Source organism: Cebidichthys violaceus, unplaced genomic scaffold (assembly GCF_023349555.1).
Source record: "Cebidichthys violaceus isolate CVI_PGR_0920_01 unplaced genomic scaffold, fCebVio1.0.p SCAF_27, whole genome shotgun sequence".
Taxonomy (NCBI): Eukaryota; Metazoa; Chordata; class Actinopteri; order Perciformes; family Stichaeidae; genus Cebidichthys; species Cebidichthys violaceus.
Window position 1 is genome coordinate 2,999,413 of NW_027176450.1, and position 20,736 is coordinate 3,020,148.

At 39.4% G+C, this 20,736-nt stretch overlaps 2 protein-coding genes across 4 annotated transcripts; one reads left to right on the plus strand and one right to left on the minus strand.

Annotated features, from left to right (window-relative positions):
- Positions 1–1,475: 1,475 nt before the first annotated feature.
- Positions 1,476–8,727, minus strand: LOC137880206 (vasodilator-stimulated phosphoprotein-like). 3 transcript variants are annotated; one of them, XM_068721405.1, is made up of 14 exons: positions 8,527–8,725; positions 6,619–6,667; positions 6,308–6,479; positions 5,499–5,679; positions 5,006–5,054; positions 4,297–4,591; positions 3,978–4,087; positions 3,833–3,881; positions 3,659–3,701; positions 3,403–3,445; positions 3,145–3,228; positions 2,312–2,378; positions 1,958–2,015; positions 1,476–1,836 (listed from the first exon to the last, which is right to left on the minus strand). In XM_068721405.1, the coding sequence occupies exons 3-14, from the start codon at positions 6,443–6,445 to the stop codon at positions 1,790–1,792; spliced, it is 1,164 nt and encodes a 387-aa protein (XP_068577506.1). In that variant the 5' UTR covers positions 6,446–6,479; positions 6,619–6,667; positions 8,527–8,725; the 3' UTR covers positions 1,476–1,789. The 3 variants fall into 3 exon arrangements, with proteins under 3 accessions (XP_068577506.1, XP_068577505.1, XP_068577507.1); XM_068721404.1 differs by lacking the exon at positions 6,619–6,667; XM_068721406.1 differs by lacking the exons at positions 3,145–3,228; positions 6,619–6,667 and having other exon boundaries at positions 8,527–8,727.
- A 7,478-nt stretch (positions 8,728–16,205) lies between these two features.
- Positions 16,206–19,691, plus strand: zgc:171929 (uncharacterized protein LOC100124596 homolog). The gene is made up of 4 exons (XM_068721383.1): positions 16,206–16,305; positions 16,485–16,702; positions 18,744–18,933; positions 19,279–19,691. Exons 1-4 carry the CDS (start codon positions 16,206–16,208, stop codon positions 19,599–19,601), a joined length of 831 nt encoding a protein of 276 aa, XP_068577484.1. The 3' UTR covers positions 19,602–19,691.
- The last annotated feature ends 1,045 nt before the right edge of the window (positions 19,692–20,736 follow it).

The window sequence follows — 20,736 nt, forward strand, 5'->3', positions numbered from 1 at the left end:
TATGGAAGAGATGATTTTGGAGATGACTTTTGCTTTTTGCAAACTCATACCAAGATATTTTCCTAAATATTACTTAAAAAAGTGTAACATAACTGTTATTAACCATGGCATGGCAACATAGATGCACCAGCTCAACAAGAGGTCTGATGAGCTATTAGCTAATAAATAAATGCACATAATGTGGTTTGTGAAAGTGAAATAAGTCAGGACCAATCCCAAGGCAATCTCAGACATATGGAATACAGTGGCAGGAATTTTCCACATATGCACTTAAGAACAATTTTGAAGCAGTTGTACTTTACTTGAGTATTTCTAATTCATGTTACAAAACATATGATTAACAAATACAACATAATGCATTGTTATAAAGTAGACTACTTAGGTGAATACCTCAAAAAGCTACAACACTAAAACGCTTATCACACCTTAATGCATTATTTTGTATCATACCTTGGATCAACAAAAACCAGGAGATGGAGCCAGAGCAATGGCCAACAACCCTGTAGGAATAGTTCATCAGTACCTCCCCTGCCACATGCTTCAATCATGGGGAGAACCAGCTGTGGCTCATCTCCATTCAGCACAGCTCGGTCTGAAAGGCCTCTCTCCAGCCCGAGGCAGGACAGAGGACGGTATCAGGACTGATCTGCTAGTCCTCTGTCTTATTCCACTGGAAGACAACTTAAGGAAGTAAGACAAACGCTTAATATTCACTCACCATAGGCCTAATTCACAAACAGTGCGTATGATTTATCAATGTTTGCATACCTCAATTTGTTTGTAATCTGTGAACAAATTTACAACTGCCTCAGACCATGCCTATGCACAAATGATGAAAGCACGGCCGGCTGTCTTAATGTTAACACAAACCTTATAAATAAATGCATCACAGTGACATGAGAGCCCAGTATGTATACAGACCTCCGACAGGAAACGCAACGGTTCCGTGACTGGAAGTAAGACCCTACACTATCAGCTTGAGCAAAGCTGGCTGACCTCACACAGAACACATCCTGACCAATAAAGGGAATGAGCCCCCCCCTTGAAGTGAATGATGCTGGGACGATGTATCCCTATCCTGCCCACTGACGCCAAAAGGTATGGGGCCCAGACAGAACCTAGAAGCTACGGACACGGAAGTCGGGAAAATGACAGAGCTGACTCCAGTGAGGTCTTCTCTGAATTCCCTTATAGTCACCCACTGATTCCATCCAGCTGCCTCTGTCTGGCCACACTGACGCTGGAGTCTGACTGCTCTCCAGGCTGCACAATATGTGAATATTTACCGGGGCAACAAGGGACAACGGACTTGCATTATTTTGCAAGACTTTTACTTGTAATTGAGTACTTTTACAAGAATCCTATAGGGTGGAAGCTGGAGTTGTTGTTCTTCCTGTTGCATATAAGGTACTGGGTAACAATAAATGGTAGTACTAAATTGCCAGAGATATGTTTGAGGTCATTTAGAAATGGTGTCTCCATCACATTTGTCCACCAGAGAACACAAAGTTTATTTTTCAAATGTAATATGTCCTGGTTAGTACATCTTGAAACCACAATTGTTTAATTAAAACACAAGAGGCATTCTTATAAAATAAAGTTTCTGAATGTTACATGTTCATCTAAACATTTTTTATATTGACCAATATCTCTTCATCAGATTTGTGTTACTCTTAAATATCAAAAATAAAAATAGCCCAATTTCTATCAGGTAGAAGAAAATGTCCATTCATTGCATGATAACACATTCACATCTATGAATTATTTTCTTGATCCATTCTTCAGTCTTTTAGTCTTCACCTTTTGGCTGTGCACTGTGCAGCTCCTGAATCAGTGCTGGGAGAGAAAAACAGTAATATAGCTAAGGGTATAACACAAAATCATTCTTTTAATATTAATACTTTATATAAGCTTCATAAATTAACTTAATGACAATGGACAACATGGTAGAGCTCACCTGTGATAATCTCCTCCTTCACTTTTTGAAGTTCTTTTTTCACTTCTTCAAGAATTTCCTTCAAACACATATGCAAAACCATAAAACCGTGGTATTAAAAAGTTCTTACTTGCCAAATCCTTGATCATAATTACAGTTGATCAGTATTTCAGTAAACAGCTCTATGCAATAACATGGTACGTTAGTGGCATCCTGTTGTGCTTTTGATGACATTGCTCCCTTGCTTGCAAATTCCCGACTGGGAAACACATGCACAATCTTACATCGTTTTTAGCATCTTTGTTAACACAGTCATAACACTTTACTGCTCGTCTAGCTGCAGGATGGTGTTTTATGTTTAAAAGAGCAACCAACCTGTTTGATTCTTTCCATATCACTATTATTTCCTGCACCATCAGAGTTCGTTTTCACCACCTTCATCCTAAAACAGAAAGAACCATGTTTACCCTTGGCCAAAACAGACTTTTTGAGATCAAGAAAGAGCTGGCCCGGAGAAGCGGCATACGTTATTTTAGACAGAAAGTTATTTCAGACAGAAAGAACAAAAGGTATTAAAAAATCTTTTTTAATAGAGTGAGAGAAAGAGGGAGGCAGAACAGCAGCAGTCAGACAGTTAAAACAGTGAATGCAATCAGTGTTTAGAATAGATCTCAATCTAGCTGTCTCGTCTTCAGCAGGAGCAACCACATCCTCAAGTCTTTATAAAGACATTTGAACAAGTCCACTTCAGCTAGTTTCTTTTCACTGAAAATCTAAATGTCCTGTTCTGCTTGTCAATAGACTGGAGGTTGTGGAATTAGTGGAGCAATGACTAATGACTGTCATTACTCAGGTAGACCAATAGTAATACTCATACCTGCTCTGATATTCTGACTTCATGGGCAATACCTCCCCCAGTTTAGTGAAACAGTGAAGTAGAAGACTGTCACCAAAGCAGCTTAGTAACACGTCTCAGTTTCAGTCTCTTGCTACAGTTACAGCCTCAGACAGAAACCACCGAATGTCGAATGTTTTATTTGATGTAATGAGTCATTTGCAAGCAACACAGCACTAACGATAACAGCAGTGATACCAGTGCCGAGCTCATTTCACTGGCTCATACTGTAGTCAGTATTCAAAGAAGAGAGCACTGAGACAGAGACTCTCAGGACGGGAGAGAACCTTGGCAGGTGGGGACAGACTGATACCTGGACACTGGGGTAGTGGTGGCGTTAGAGGAGGTGGAGGAGCTGGGGCTGGAGTCCTTCTGATGGTTGGTTAGGGATTTGGGCCTTTTTAAAAAAACATGCAGATCCTTTTAGGCAACTGCTAAGATTTTTTAATTTGTATGGATGTCTCAGCGGAGACTGTTATTTAGCACCAAGTATGAGAGGTGCCTGTGGAATGTGATGTAACGTAATGATCAATCATGTGGATAGTGAAAGCTTTATTGATTAGGCTCTTACCTTGGATTGATGGCGGCTTTTTCTTTGGGCTTTCCATCAATTTCTGATGAAATATGATTATATGTATTATTACAGTACATGGCCATAAGATCAAATTAAATGTGATAAATGAGTTAATATATGAAGCATATTTTATTCTAAAGTTGATCCAATGCTTTTTTTAAGTATGATTTGGTGTGGCAATGAGAAGGTACAGTGAAAAGCAATTCATGTGGCTGTAATACAGTCCTGTAGGACAGAAAGGGACACAACTCACCTCCTGCTCCTGACAGTTTTGATATTGAGGAGTCAGAATCCTCCTGTAGTCATATACAGACATTAACCAAAGTTATCATTGACTCTTATCTTAAATCATGCTGCTCCTTCCACAAATATTACAGAATAATGAGTAGAAGTCCAATATACATGAAATCACTGATATGAGACTTACATTGTGAGGTTCTACCGTTTTTGAAGCAGGATTATCAGCAGCTTTCCTCCTATTTAAAATAGTTGTAGAATAGACATTCAGAAGTCCCTAGCTTCAGATCATCACAGACATATCTGTCTTACATGTCTTGTTTGTAAGAGCTTACCTCCTTGCAAGGATGGCACTCATCTCTCCCATTAGGCCACCTCCTCCACCTCCACTTCCACCAGATGAGGGTTCTGGTTTGGGGGATGAGGCTGCTACTGCTCCCTCATCCTGGAAACACAAAAACCCCTCTAGTCACCTTGTTCACAGGAATTTGGTTCATAGATCAACATACTCAGTCTGTCATTTACTAGAGCATGGAAACCAAAATCACACAACATTTGTGCTACATCTTTGGTACAGTCTATACAGCAGAGTAAGTATGCATCATGGTAATTGCATTGGTGGAGTACAAAAAGGTGAAAATACGTGTACCTTACCTTGACTGCTTTACGCAGTTTGGCTCCTGACAGAGCTGCAGCCAGATCGTTTACACCTCCACCACCTCCACTTCCTCCAGCAGGGGGTGGGGGTGGTGCAGGTGGGACCATGCCCCCAGGAGGAGGTGGTGGAGGGGCAGGTGGGCACGGTCCTGAGGAAGGTGGTGGGAGTGGAGGTGGTGGGGGTGCCGGTGGGGCGGGTGGAGCGGCCGGTGGGGCAGGAGGAGCAACAGAGGTCTGCATTTCCCTCTCCAGACGCTCCTTCTCCTGCTGGTCCTGCCTCTGGCGCTCTAGTCTGGATAGACATCGTCAGATGGTTCTAATGTTAGTGTTAAAAGCTCTTTCATATTTATTTTTGGCTTACTCCACAGCTGAGTTAAATCTATAGCAGTGTCATTCCACTCTGGAAGAATTAGTTGATTCATTGATTAATCATTTCAAACATTTATGAAGCACAAGAGAGGTTACATACACAGGATTGAGCTTCTTCTGAGCATTATCAGGTAGTCATTATTAACTGCATATCTTTGCATTTTTCAATCAAGTTTTGACTGTTGATTGTAAAAAAACAAACAATCTGACATCCACTTGGGTGATGGGACATACTTTTCTGAAAATGTTCTAAACAATTAATTGAAAAAAATCAAGACAGCAATCCTGATGAAAATGAATTAGTTGCAGCCTCAGTATTATTTATAATAAACGGTACCTTCTCTGGTATTCAAGCTCCTGTACAGAGGGTCCCGTCTGAGCTGTGCCTGAGCAAAAACATTATTTTGATAAGTGTGCTGAGTAAAGGCTATTTAAACTAAAAGAAAGCAGTAGATGCAAGCAAGCTTGTAGAGAAAACTCAACTAAACGTAAGCCTCAAAATCAATTTGATAGCATACATTCATGGTATACATTGTAGGTGTTATTAAGTTCATGGAATTTCCATATGCAAGTACTTTTGATGGGAGTCATTAAGCATATTTGATTTTAGCTTACAGTGCTTTGTCACTTATTGGAAATAATAGAACACTCTTTTAATTGAGCACAGCACTCAACATATTGCTTGATTATAGATGTATTTTAAAATGATGTGTCAGTACATACTAGCACAGCCAAATTAATTTATACTGCGGGACTATCACAAACAATTTTTTTTATTTTAATCAGAAATAGCTGAGCTGAAAAGTGCCCTCTTGCATTGTTGTGTTTACCTGTGCCGGCCGGTGCATTGAGATCCTCTAATGCATGCACCATGGAGTTGGCAAAAAGAGCAGCATCCTCTTTACTACTAAAGTTCAGCCCCCACACCTGTTTGGGATCCCGCCACTGGTGGAAGGTTGGTGTGGCTTGATTGTACTTTATTCCTTTGATTATGGGACAGTTGATTACCACCTGACATGAACAGGAAGCACAGGATAGTGACTGTGTTGAGGATTTGAGACTTTTAGGGTCATAGCTTGAATATCATGTACAATTAAATGCAATTGAGATGAAGGCCAGATGTGAGTTGATTCTAATGTATAATCATTTGGGATGTTTTGATATTTTTCATGCTTGAATTGCATTAGCCTGTAAGGTGTAAGGGCTGTAATGTGACTAAAATCCACCAGGTGGTAATGATACTGTATTGTTCAAAAGGAGAACAGGAAATAATTTCTAGTCTGAGCTCCAGCTCATCAAAAACAACATCCCAGTGAGCCAACAGATCCACAGAGGAGGCTGTCTCCACTGCCCTCCACTCAGCCCTCACTCATCTTAGTCTCTGATGGTCAGAATTCACAGTGCCAAGCTACATTGCCTAGCTTGTGTGTTTGTTTCATTGTGTTTCAAGGGAAGTAAATTACAGGCAAATTAAGTATTCACAAAGTTTGGTGAGTGTGATCGTCTACCAGAGAGACTATACTGTGTGTGTGTACAACGTGAAGGTGACTGTCTGTTTGGCTGTGTGTGTCTGTGTGTGTGTGTGTGTGTGTGTGTGTGTGTGTGTGTGTGTGTGTGTGTGTGTACACTTGTCTTGTACCTGCTGGTCGGCCTGCAGTTTGCGGCCCACCACTCTGAAGGTGTTGGCCACAGGGTTGTGATAGATATGGACGCGACTGAAGGAAGGACTGTCAGATCCCGCCGGCACCCACCGTTTGTTGCCGTCATTGTACAGCATGACTGTCGCCCTCACTTGGCAGATACTGGACTCACTGTGGGACAGAGAAATAATGAGGAAAAGATGATGAGATGCAGAGTACAAGACCAAAGGGTGGAAGGAAGTGGAGAGCAACAAAAGAAGTGTATAGTGTAATATGTTGTGTGTAGTAGTAGTAGTATAGATATAGACACCTTAAAGAGGTTCTCCAAGAGATTTCTGGTCACCTGTTGTGTACCTTGCCTATAGGTCAGAAAGTATGAATGGATGGTTTAATAGAATAATGAAAAGAACATTGATATTGGGCCATTCAAATTTTTTTAAATATGGTCAAGGTATGGTCATGATTAGGCAACGAAAATACAAATATGGATGTAAATCCTAGGATACTGGTTTGGATAGATCGATGACAAGCGTTCAGACATGAAGGGTAAAGGTTCACCAGTTCATTTATTTATTCCAGACAAACTGGAAACTGGAAACACAGGAAAGACCCACCCAACAGGGTGGGTGGCAAGCCGAAATACTCTTTTGGTGTAAAACACAATATTAATGTCAAGTTCTACAACCTAGTGGTAACTATAGTCAGATTTGTAGTTTTTTTCTTTCTTACATACGTTTTTGTAGACACATTCCTGTTTCTCACAGCAATGTGTCAGCATATATATATATATATATATATATATATATATATATATATATATATATATATATATATATATATATAATACAGAGCACTACTCAACAGCGAGTGTTTTGAAAACGAAACTCTTTCACGATCGGCTGGTCGGCTGGTCGGCTAGTGGAGGATGTATTCTGAGCCTTTACTTATTAAGTAATACCACAATGTCAAAATACTCTATTGTAAGTAGCAGTCTTGCATTAAACATTACCTGTAAGTAAGTAAAAGTAAGGAAGTATCAAAGCAAATGTACTCAATATACAGCAGAGAGGCTGCTATAAGTGATAAATTATACAAATTATTTCATGATTAATACCAATATATATTAGCAGCCACAATTTAGCTTATTTTAATAAATTATATATAATACAATCTGAAATAATGCATTATATCTTTGAAAAGTGCAATGTAAAAGATCTGGCCAGAATCTGAGTTTTAATCATTCAAAAAATATGAATTATAGTGCTGCAGAAATATCAATGATGACATTTACTATACTATGTACTTATGTACTATATTGTACAAATACAAGTCCATTTACCACGTTACACATTTGAACCGGTTTTAAACTATATGTTTTTAATTAAAAGAATAGCTGTCAAATAAATGATGTAAAAGATTAAAAGTTTAAACGAGCATCAAATGGAAATAATCAAATGTACAAGTATTTAGTATTCTGAAGTACAGAACCTCAGTAGATGTACATTCTGTAAAATTACAAGACATAGGTATTCACATTTTTTGTCTATGCCTTCATTAAAACGATCTCTGGGGTTCTATATACACATTTGGCATTGGATATTTCATATGCATTCAGGCCTTTGTAAGACTTACATGTATTTATATTGAATCATTTTGATTGTTTTCAGGAAAAAGTAAAGAAATAGAAAATAGAGTTATGTTTGCAATAGGCTACCTAAGATACTTATTTCTATTCTCTATGAATCATTATGACAATTTCAGTCTTCTTGTTTTTGCAAGGTTTGTAGCCTGTGGGAACAATTTACTTCCTGCAGAAACAGTTGTCGTGTTTTGACCACTTCCTGTGCTCAGCACAATGCTACCTAATATGGACTACATTGTCATACCTGTCAGCGATATAAACCAACTTCTCAAAAGCTTTTTTAGGATTTATTTATCTACTCTATACACAGGGAATGCAGATAATCCAGCTCTGATATTTTCATTTTATATGTGACAACTGTAGAAACAGAACAGCTGCTATGAGTTCCAGACATACAGCAGGAAATGGATCAGAACTAGACAGATTGTTGAGCGAGGTCAAATGTACAGCTGATAGAAAGCAGTATCCTACTGTTCTACATATTTTCACTTATTTAAGCATGAAACAGTCAAATTTTGGAGAAAAACACAGTAGAGAGTAGACTAACATTATCACTGTTATTAAAGACGGACTCACCCCATATTCCAGCTGTACTCAGTATTTTTAGCAATCTGCTTCTTCTCATCAACTTAAATCCCCCCTCTTACAAGTACATTCGTTGTCTATTCAATCAAACCTGCTGTCATTCTTGAACACCTTCAATGCTCTCTCTCATGACATTGTTTAGCACCAACCACTTGCACTTCTGCCTTTATATTCTCATTTCCTAGACAGGTTTTTTTTCTCTCTTCCTGTTCTCGTCTCCTTCACTCGTTCTTTTAAATTGTTATTTTCACACCTCCCTCTTTTGCTGTTTCTCTTTGGCATAGCTCTGATTTCTGTCTGCTTTCTTCCTTTCCTTCATTCAGTTTTGTTTATTTGGGGGAGAATACCTGTTAGTACAAGTGGTTCCCTGCTGAATGTGTGTGTGTGTGTGTGTGTGTGTGTGTGTGTGTGTGTGGGTGAAGGACGACAAGATTCACTGCATTTGCACTCGAGTCTTGTTCACATAAATATTTAGACTACTTCAGATAAAGAGTTAGAAGCGTCACATGCGGTGGTTCAGTAAAACTCTCCATGTCATTGTGTTTCTTGGCTCAAATAAAATGACTGTATTAGTTACAATATACAACAGCAGTAGTAAAGAGTTTTATTTTACTGAAGGGTAAATGGAAGCCACAGAAAAATGTTCTGAGTCATCTCCAAAAGAAGGAACTGCCAAACTATTAAAGTAGCTCACTGTTGATGTTTTTTATGAATACTGAAAAAGTATTCAGCCATGTTTTTGTATAATCAAATGGAAATCACAGAAGCATTTGCATATGCCTTCAAATGCACTGGACTTGTTGTTCAAGTTACTCTATAACAAAGTTATCCCTCAGGCTCTGTCACAGCACTAACCAGTGCTTCATTTCCTCCTAATGCTGCGATAGCAATACAAGAACTGTGAACTTCATTATTTTTGCTTCCTGAATAAACAGAAGAGTTCAGAGGAATGATGAACACATTTTTATAAAATAATCTGGTATGAACCGCCAGAGGTATATATTTGCTATTGGGGATGTATTTGTACGTGTTAACATGTAACTTTGGGTGCCTGTGTGTGTGTGTGTGTGTGTGTGTGTGTGTGTGTGTGTGTGTGAGAGAGTGTGAAAATAACTTGACATTTTGTCAGACTAGCTATGTCCCTTTAATAGCCATCACTAGCCACATCTAAGTGTTGTTCATTTCCTCTTACAGCTCACAATCTCTCTGCTGTTCCTCATTCTCTTAAGGTCTCTATACCAGGCTATACACAATTCTGAGCATAATATCACTAGATACGTTAATACATTATAAACTATGCAATTATACAAAAGTGAACACATTCCTTATCAATATTTGTTTGCACTGTAAATATAATAGCCTTACCCAGAGCGGTAACACTTTATAATAACTAAACGCTATGAAGCATTAGTTAAGTATGAGTAAAAACTGAATTTATCCTTTGTAAAGCATTGTTCCTACATTAACACTCATTAGTATAACAATACTTATACATGTTTTAGTCTTGATTAATAAGCTTGTCTATTATGTGTTTCATGATTGTGTTTTCATACTTTATAAATTTGTAAATTAAGTATTATATATATTACAAACCAATTATTAAGGAGTTGTAGATGATTAATAACATAATATATAAAGTGTTAGTAAATGATTAAGAACTTATTTAGATGTACATTATTCATGCATTTTTTTTTATATATATATATATATATATATATATATATATATATATATATATATATATATATATATATATAATGATTTAGCAGTGGCAGGCCGTGTATTTTATACCTGGTCCTTCAGTGCTGTCCTACTATGGTTGAACCACCTCCTAATAACCTCATTATGATGCCACAGCTACGGGTTATTATTTGTTTTGTGTAAAAATTGCATATTCACATAACACTGCAACATTTGACAAGTGAAATAAAAACGTTACATGAAGCTCAACCCCTATGAGGGCTACAAATACACTAACTGCAGATTGTAGACACATGAATACGCGCATTAAAGGGATGCTGCATCATTAACGGACAATGCATATAGTCAAAATCAATGTAATTAACACAATGACAAGAATAAACTCTCAAGAACCAGTCACATACTGAATATTTATATGACAACAAAGCAGGTAGAATAACATAAAACCCAAATAACACAATTCAAAAGGCCTGTGCACATTCCAGCAAAACTGTGGCACTAAAACACACATTCCGCCACACACTGAAGGGCACCATTTAAATATTATTCACATCAGAGGGAACAATATTAACCATATCATAACAATGACACGATAGAAAAATGAAAACAGTAGTAACGCTACTGCAGATGTAAAAACAAAAGCAGTTCACTTACCAAAGCTGCTGTTCACTTCAAGACAAAGTCCATCCTCCTTTCTTTGTTAACAAAGAGTTTAATGACGCGGTTGAACAGAACATCGGTGCGGTTCAGTTCCAGCAAGAGGTCCTCTTCGATTCATGGACGCCGGTGATGACAGTCGAGCCTCCCCAGTTGTATTTCTTGAATACGTTTTAATGCCTTTGAGGGCCGAAAATGTCCACTCGACAGAGGCAGTAGATTTTGGGATTATCACCACCAAACATGCCAAAATGCTAAAAATGTAATGTCACATAAAAACTCCTTACATATCTTTATACTTGAACTCTTACTACTACAAAGTTCTGCTAGCTAGATTCAAAACAGTCACGCTAGCCCACTTACCAATCAAGTCGCACGTAATGATGACGTACTTGTAGACCAGCTAGAAGCTCTGACATTTCAAAGAATACGGCCAACATGTCAAACTAAAATCTGATTGGTTGAAGACTATGACAATCAACAATATCGTCCCCATTTACTTAAACTACAAATGGATTCACTTTTAAGTCTGAAGGCCTCCGGGCAGATTTTTTTTAACTTAGAGACAACATAGGGGCGAAATCTGATTGGATAAAAGCTCTACTTAAAACAAGCTGTGCTGGAGGCAACGCAACTGAGGAAGACAGTCGCTGAGCAATGAAATAATAAGCTAATGGGAACAAATATTTAAAATACATGTAGTGTATTTATGAAAAATAATTAAATTATAAAATAGCTATAACTTTGTAATTCCCTGACGGCCCACCACTGGATTTAGATATGCACTAATGGTTAGGGACTATGCTAAGATATGCTTTATAAATGTGTATTAATACTGCAAATCATGATTAATTCAGGTAGCTACTAGTCGTTAGTTAAGTATTTTGTGTGACCTCATCTAAAGTGAGGACTACCTATGCTTTACAAAGCATTTATAAATGACATTGAAAGGCCATCAGTGCCTAAAAACCCACAAAAGTCTCAGTTATTTTCTCAACAGAAAAGGCAAATAGACACAACACTGTCACACCCGTATGTCAAGCTGGATTTTTGTCCTGTCTCCACGTTTGTTTTGTGACTTCCTGTTTTATTTTGGAAATTAACTCTCCTCTCGTTTCAGGTTCCTTGCCCTTCCTCATGTGTCACCAGTCTGATTGTCTTCCCTGATTCCTGATTGTGTCCACCTGTTCCCCCACTTCCCTCATGTGTACTTATAGTCGGCGTCTCCCCTTGTCCTGTGCCAGTGTGTCATGTCCTTTCGTCTTGCACACCCGCCTTATGCGAGTATCAAGTCCAAGTCATAGTTTTGTCTGTTCCGAACCTTGTTATAGAGTCCTTGGTTGGCCTTGTGCCGTTTTTTGCTTCACAGCCTTTTGTTAGTGACTGATTATTTTCTTGTTTCCTCGGTAAGAGAGATTTTGGTTTTGCCTTTTGCCTTTTCGACTATTCAGCTCTTCGAGTTAAATCAGAGCATTTTTACTTGTAGTTTACTACCTTCCTCGAGAAGAGATTTTTTGGTTTGGCTTTTGCCGTTTGACTTTGCAGCTCTTTGAGTTAAATCAGAGCATTTTTAGTTCTACTTTGTTATTTTCTTCTTTCCTCGCTAAGAGAGGTTTTTGTTGGCTTCCCGTATTTAATATTGCCCAGCTCTATTAGTTTAGCCAGAGCATTTCCCCGTTCTTCCCTCTTCGGAGGAGTTTTTTGTTTCCAGGGATTTCCCTGTGTTTTTTTGTTGGAAATAAAAGATTGTCAGCTGAACCTCTACTCTGCGTCCGAGTCCTCCTCAAGAGCTCCCTTCGTGACACAACACAAGGTGATCAAGAACATATCAATATTTATTACAATATGCAAATACTACCAATATTACTATTACTTATACTACAACTACTACTACTTTTCATGTTACTACCAATACTAATACTACTACAGCTATTAGTATGACTACTACTAGTACTACTACTACTACTACTGCTATTACTGCTACTTCAAATACTGCTATTGCTGTTATTACTACTACTACTTCTTCTACCACTACTACTTATGTTATTTTAACTACTACGACCACTACTACAGCTATACTACGACTACTGCTAATATTTATACTACAACTACCACTTCTACTACTACAACTACTACTATAAATATCACTACTGCTACTACTAGTACCTATTCTAATGCTACTAATACTTTTACTACTAATAATATTCATAGTACTACTTCTACTACTACTGCCATTGCTACTACTATTACTGCAACTACTACTACTACAAATGCTATTACTGATACTACTACGATCACTTCTACAGCTATTACTACGACTATGACTACTACTACTACTACTACTACTGCTACTGCTGTTATTACTGCTACTACGAATACTACTATTACTACTACTGTTATATCCATATTTTTTGTTTTGATTACAAATCATAATTTCTAAATTTGCTAATATATTTGTCTGATCTAAATACATTCCTTTGATTTAGGAATGGAGGTAAATTCGTATTCTGAATAATAATTTTTCTTTGGGAACTTTTGTTATTAATCAGATGAGGATCAGCTGGGATAAGAGGAAGGGGTGGGACTGAGTCTCGGGTTGTTTTTTCCTTTGTGTAGAACGGGGCATCGGCACAGTCTTTGACCTCACGTTAAACTTACTTTAGAACTCACTTTAGACTGATTCTATGTTGCTGTTAAGTTTGTTGAAAATTTAAATAAATCAATCAAATAACGGCAATGGAATTAACGTCTGCAGATTTATCATTTGGACTGTTCAAAGTGTGAGTCGAGGCACGGAGCCCCGTAACATGGCCGAATATAGAAGAACAAGGAACAGGCCACCACAACTACTAATACTTCTACTACTACTACTGTTATTTCAACTACTACTATGATCACTACTACTGCTATTACTACTATTACTCCTACTAATAGTTCTACTACTTCTACTACTATTACTACTATTACCACTACCACTACTACTACTTCTACTACTATTACTTTGACAGTAAAACTGTTTAGCTTCAAGCTTTTCCGGCATTGTAATTCAGCTCTTAGCTTCTTTCGATAATACAGTTTAGCTTCCAGCTCTACCCTTCTAGACATGTTAACTAGAAGGGTTTTCAGAAGTGCAGTTTAATGCTTTTGGCCTTCAGCATTTTTCAGGTAGGTGGTCTCCCATTTCTGTATTTTCAGCAATTTTTTTGTGATTCATTTCAGCTTTCAGCAATCCAACGCATTTTCTGCAGGAAATGCATTTTCTAGTTTTTAATGTTATCTCTTACAGAATAAACACACAATATATACAACTAAAGAATAGCAGCAACAAATCAACTCACAATGACTTTTATCTGTAAGAGGCAACAAGGCAGTGACAAGCAAGAACACATCAACAGTTTGTTGATGTGTTCTTGTGAACAAGTGTGTTCACATATACCTAAAGCAAAACAAACAAACAAAACCCTCTGTTAGGCCATTGTAGATGTCCCAGAGCTCATTGAATTGTGCAAATATGTTAAATATAGTTGAATCAGCATTTGCCAAGACTGACAGTGGTGACTGTCAATGAAATAATCAACTGAATGTATTTATTTATCATCTCAGCAACTACAGCACGTCACTATCCAAAGATGACATAGGTCACAGTGTCCAGTGCTAAGACTTGAGTCAGTGGACAAAAAGCTTGAAATTAGACAGGTGACAGGGCCAGTTTTTAGTCTAGCACAAAGAAGTGCTGAAGCTACCTTTTTACCATTTCATTTCCATGCTGCAGCACACAGGCTGCTGTTTTGCATACAGTTAGAGTGCAGCTCTGGAGGGCAACAACACACAGTACGGACAACAGTCTCAGAAGGCCTTTTAGGAAATGCTTACACTACATACCATATATCACACAGTATTAAGAAATTTATAATCAAAAGGCACATTTAATTACTGCATCTAAAGACATACACAAATTTATATTGTAAATTAACTGTTAATTACAGTATGTGATGTTGGAAGACCAGTAAACTACAAAAAGAGACTTCCTCAGTGAGCTTTGAACAGCACTTTAAAGGAGCAACTGTGTTTATTTTTTATATTATTTACCAATTTGAATATTGTAGCAACATATTGTTTCCACCTTCACCATCCCATTGACAACCACTGACGGACAAACTGGAGTAGGTGTGTAGCTGTTCTTTTTAATATATATTAACCACTTTCCTATTCTTTCTTCCTCAGTGGGACAATATGGACAGTACTGTGAATGGCACAGCTGAAATATGGGACATACATTGGCTAAATACAGCAGTAAGGCAGGGCAGAAGTGTGTTTATCCTACCGTACAGTTTGTACATGATCCTCCTGATGTTCTTGGAGTGACCTCTATTGCTATTTGCATGATGGGGTTTAGTCTCGAGCTGCATTTGTATTTGCCATGCAGAGTCCAGTAAAATAAGATGCATGCAGTTCATTTTCCTCCTAAGCATGCACTGACCTTGCAGACAATTAGACATGGTTGTGGAGTTTTCTTTCAAAATGTGTTGTTCATTGGCAGAACTTTTCAATGATAAAAGTAATATATCCACCAATCCCTCCATTTTCTATATCACCCTTTTCTGTTCAGCCTATCCCAGCATGCACAGGGCCAGTGGCAGGGAACAATCATGTAAAGAACACTGTCAACTGACAGCAAGTACTTAAATGTGTGTGTGTGTGTGTGTGTGTGTGTGTGTGTGTGTGTGTGTGTGTGTGTGTGTGTGTGTGTGTGTGTGAATGGCCTTTGTAAAACTTTGTAATCCCACCAAACAATTGCAACAGAAAGAGGCTAAAAAGAGAAAGGGCTGATTTACCTAGCAGTTAAGGCTGTGGCTCCTCTGAACTTGCTCCTGTTACTCAAACCGTGCCCTTTGTCTAGGGCCAGGGCTTGGTCCGGGGCTAAAATTTGCATGCCAAGGGCCACTTGAATGCGAAGCTCTCCGGATTCTCACTACCTGAAATGCAAAACCATTGGGGACCAGTTAAAATGGCGCACACGCACAATCAACACAGGTGTACACAAGTCAAAATACTGAGCCTCTCACCCCCCCTTCTCTAGAGATCCAAACCTTCCAACTCTTCCCAGAGAGTGTTATGGAAATGAGCACTGTGATTTTGCTGACATACTGTACCTGCAAGTTGTTGACTGATGAGGCTTAGATGTAAGGATTGGAGGTAAAGTGATATCTAGGTTGGTTCACAAAACTAAAAGGATCAGAGGTTGAGTGTGAGATACGTAAGATCAACAGAAGTAGAAGAAAAAGAGAACTAAGACGGATAGAATTCAAAGGATGCCGAGGTCTTTCCTTGTGAAAAAGAAACGTGGGGCATGTGGAGCATGGCAATGGAAAGAGCCAGAACAGCTTGAGTGGAAAGAAGATAATACACTAGGTAAGAATTTGAAGTATCTTCAGATAGCTTTTTCAACTATCAAAGGTAAGTCCAAGTTAGTTTATTCCTCTTAAGCTGTCTCATGTATTTTTATATGTATGTATGTATTTTTATGTAATTCATTTTACCTTGTTAATTCACTTATAAAGCAAACAATTGTTTCCTTTTATGCCCTAAAGTTAATGAAATTTCTATGGAGCAGACACCCTGCTGTCCTGACACCCAACAGCCTTCAACTGTGTCTCAGTCAGTCGTCACCTTAGGATGTGGGACAGCAGGAATGAGAGTGTCAGTACCTTTGGCAGGACCAGGGGCTGACAACAGGATGGACTGGTCCACAGTTATGCTCCGGGGCTCCGCATACCATCCCAATACACTGGCACTTCACAGAGCAAAGGTTATAGTCACATTTTCTTGTTAAGTGTAGTGTCATTCTTATAATATGAGCAAGTTGACTGGGATATGTATGCTCACCCTACCTACTTTTTTATTGTGTATTGATGAGTGTCATAACTGGCATAAGCTAGTGACGGCTGTGAATAGAGCAGCTGACACACTGGAAAGACAGCTGACTGGAGAAGATGGACTGGACAGGAAAATATGGGTTGGCAATCCATGGCTGGATGGCAAAAAGCCCGGCTATTGACCTTGGAACGAAATTCCCAACAAGCAGGGAGAGCACTTCAGTGGAAGCCAAAAAAGATAGAGGAAACACAACTGAAGATAGAGTTTAAATGAGTGCGAAGTCTAGCGTCAGGTTAGTAACCAAAGTTCACAGGATAACAACATAATTGCTACTAAAAAGAAATCAGGAAGTAGCACTGAACGGCAGGAGAGAGGGGACAGAAAGCAACCAAGAAAACACAGGAGTGATGGGCAGACAGCCAAAATATAATTGCCTTGGGCTAAAATGAAGGGCATATGGGCTACTGTTTATTCAGGTGCTGAAAGGGAGAATTAAATATAAATCAGCGAAGATGGGGGATTTAATCTATGAATATGGCATGGATTTAGATAAGGCAAATGATAGTTTTAGAGGTAGTAAAGTCAAAGTGGTAACTGGAGATCGACTGACTCATTGGACAGTGAAGGCAACTCTGGAGGCAGTGGAGGAGGGCTACAAATAGCAAGACAAATTGCTTGAATCTGCTGCAGAATGACCTTAAAGCTAAATTGGCAATTTTAAAGAAAGCAGAAAGCCTTTAAAAATAAAATGGAAAAAGGAAGGAGCTATGGAAGCGGTTTTGCTAAGGCATTATTTAGTAAGGACTTGTGGAACTCTGAAAGAGGGAGTTAGAGGCTTACTTAGTAAAGCTGCATCCAGGTAAAGATAGTGACAGAGAGTTAGCATCACCACTAAATAACCCACTATTGGGGTAAGAGGCCATCCAATGGATGTTTCAGCCCTCACTTTGAAAGAGGGTAGTTGTGAAAGAAATGGTAATTTGGTGAGCAACGTCAGCATCAGCCGATGGTCTGATGGTGTGCCTTATAAGCTGTAAAAATGCTCTGGATGTGTTGTGATTTTTATCCAAGCTTATTAGGGTATCATGGAGGAAGCAGCTTAAATGCCTAGGTCTTGGCAAATGGTGGGAGGGATCTTTAATCCTAAACAGAAAGATTCTGTTGATAGGGGACAATTTAGGCCCATCTGTTTTCCCAATGTAGAAGGTAAGATTTACTTTAGTGTAGTGGCACAGAGATTGTCTAGTTACCTAGAAAGGAATAAGCTAATCGACACCTCAGTGCAGAATGCCGGAATACCAGGATTTTCTGGATGCTTGGAGCACACCATGATATAGCATCAAATTCAGTCAGGAAAGTAGGAATGAAGAGGCTTACATGTGGAATTCTTAAACAATAGCCAATACATTTTGTTTCGTTCCACATAGTGTACTGTGGGGGGCAATAGACTACTTCAAAGTATTAGATATAGTCAAAGGACAAATTCTGGAATATTTTTATACAGAAATTCAGATATGTTTCTAAATTACAAAGTTTAGACCTACAGCAGGACAGCAGTTGGATATAGGCGTCATGGCAGGGTCCACAATGCCACACAATGGGGCGACTGTGACTCAGTGGTAGAGCAGGGTCGTCTTTCAATAAGTGGATCTGCGGTTCGATTCCCAGTCCGCTAGTCCATGTCAATGAGACACAGTTGCCCACAGTAGGCTGTGTCTAGCTGCCGAGTTAAAGCAGTTTCAAACAACATAAGGCCAGTTAGAGAATGGTGTTGCCTGTCAGAGAGCACAGCCTGATATCCACTGCAGGGCGTAACAGCACAATAGGTCAAACATAATCTAATATGAATACTGGGCTTACATAGGAATGCTTGGCACATAGTGTGGATTAATAATTATTTAGACAAGAAATTGTTCCTGATACTAATGCCTTACCTATATTGTCATATTCATCAAGCACTTTTGTCTTTCTAGCCCCGTCCCCGTTCCTCCCCTGGATCAGGTGACTTTGTGTGCTCAGTGTGCCACAAGATATTCCCTCTGCAGCGCATGCTGACTCGACACCTGAAGTGCCACAGCTTGGTGAAGAGACATCCTTGTCGATTTTGTGGCAAAGGATTCAACGATACCTTCGACCTCAAGAGGCATATGCGAACACACACAGGTCAGGAATGAACTTCTCACACACACACACACACACACACACACACACACACACACACACACACACACACACACACAGTCTATGAGAAAAAAAAATGACATTTTACTGGGACACTACAGGAAATTAGGAGGATACGCACATGCTTTCTTAAAAATCCTCGAAATTAAGTACTCAGTCCTCGTTTGAATGATCCTGGACATTGTAACAGTCCTTTGTCAGGATTCGATGATGTAGCATCCCTGGGTTTCAGTTGTTGAAGGATCCTTCCTTGACATTGAGAAACACCCTGCGATCCACACAAACATGCACAGGAAAATAAACTTGTTTTGTCTCCCCCTGCTGCAGGTATCCGTCCCTACAAGTGTGACCTATGTGAGAAAGCCTTCACACAGCGCTGCTCTTTGGAGTCCCATATGAGGAAGATTCACAGCGTTCACCAACAGTATGCCTACCGCCAAAGACGCTCTAAGATATTTGTGTGTGAGGATTGTGGTTACACCTCAAGCCGCCCTGATGAGTACTTCCTCCATGTGAGACAGTGCCACCCCGGCAGTCCTGCCCTTCGCAGGTACTACCGCCGCCAGGCCCATGAGAACAGCAGCTTTGCTCCAGCAGGCAGAAAACTCAACCCCTATTTGTTGTACCCAACCCCTGCATACTACATGTAGGGCGCTTTCCAATTTTGAACTATATCTGTTCCATAAAAAAGAAAAGACCATTTGTTAATTTCAATGAATTTTTGAATTTGTATTCAACTGTGTTCCACTTTTAACTTTTTTTTGTCTTTATTCATCAGTTTGTGTTGTTAGCGATAGCTTTAAATGCAAAATACTTGTATTTTTTTCCTGCATTATGTTTACTGTTATAATAAAAATGAAGGATCAAAAATGATTCTTTAGATTTATATTGTGTTATTAACATATTATATATTTTTGTTCAAACTCTGTTGATTGTTCAGGCCATTCCCATTCAAATCAACGCAGCTGGATGGTCAGAGTGGCGACTACACCATTGTATAACAGTGTAGCATTTATTGTGGTATTAGCAAGCTAGCTAGCTAACTAGGGGACAGCTAGCTAGTTAGCTAGCTTGTTAATATGGCCTTGCTTTACCGGTCACAGAAAATTAGCCGAACAGTTTGCTGGTGGCCAGCGGCAGCATTTTATACTAAATACATTGGCTTCATTTCCCCTCAGTATTTAGGAGAACTCAGCTAAAACTGAAAATGAAATCACATAGTGACTGCACCTGTGCCATTTTATGAGCCCTCGTATTGCTCACGACCTGTGAGGATATTTCTTAACTTTTCTTGTGATCTGGTTTGTTTGCTATTTCAATTTTCTCATCTCATCTTCAACCGCTTATCTGGGATCGGGTCGCGGGGGCAACAGCTCCAGCAGGGGACCCCAAACTTCCCTTTCCCGGGCCACATCAGCCAGCTCTGACTGGGGGATCCCGAGGCGCTCCCAGGCCAGTTTGGAGATATAGTCCCTCCACCTGGTCCTGGGCCTCCCTCGGGGTCTCCTCTCAGCTGGTCGTGCCTGGAACACCTCCCTAGGGAGGCGCCCAGGTGGCATCCTCACCAGATGCCCGAACCACCTCAACTGGCTCCGTTCCATGCAAAGGAGCAGCGACTCTACTCCGAGTCCCTCACGGATGACCGAACTTCTCATCCTATCTCTAAGGGAGATGCCAGCCACCCTCCTGAGGAAACCCATTTCGGCCGCTTGTACCCGCGATCTAATTCTTTCGGTCATGACCCAGTCCACATGACCATAGGTGAGGGTAGGAACGAAGATTGCC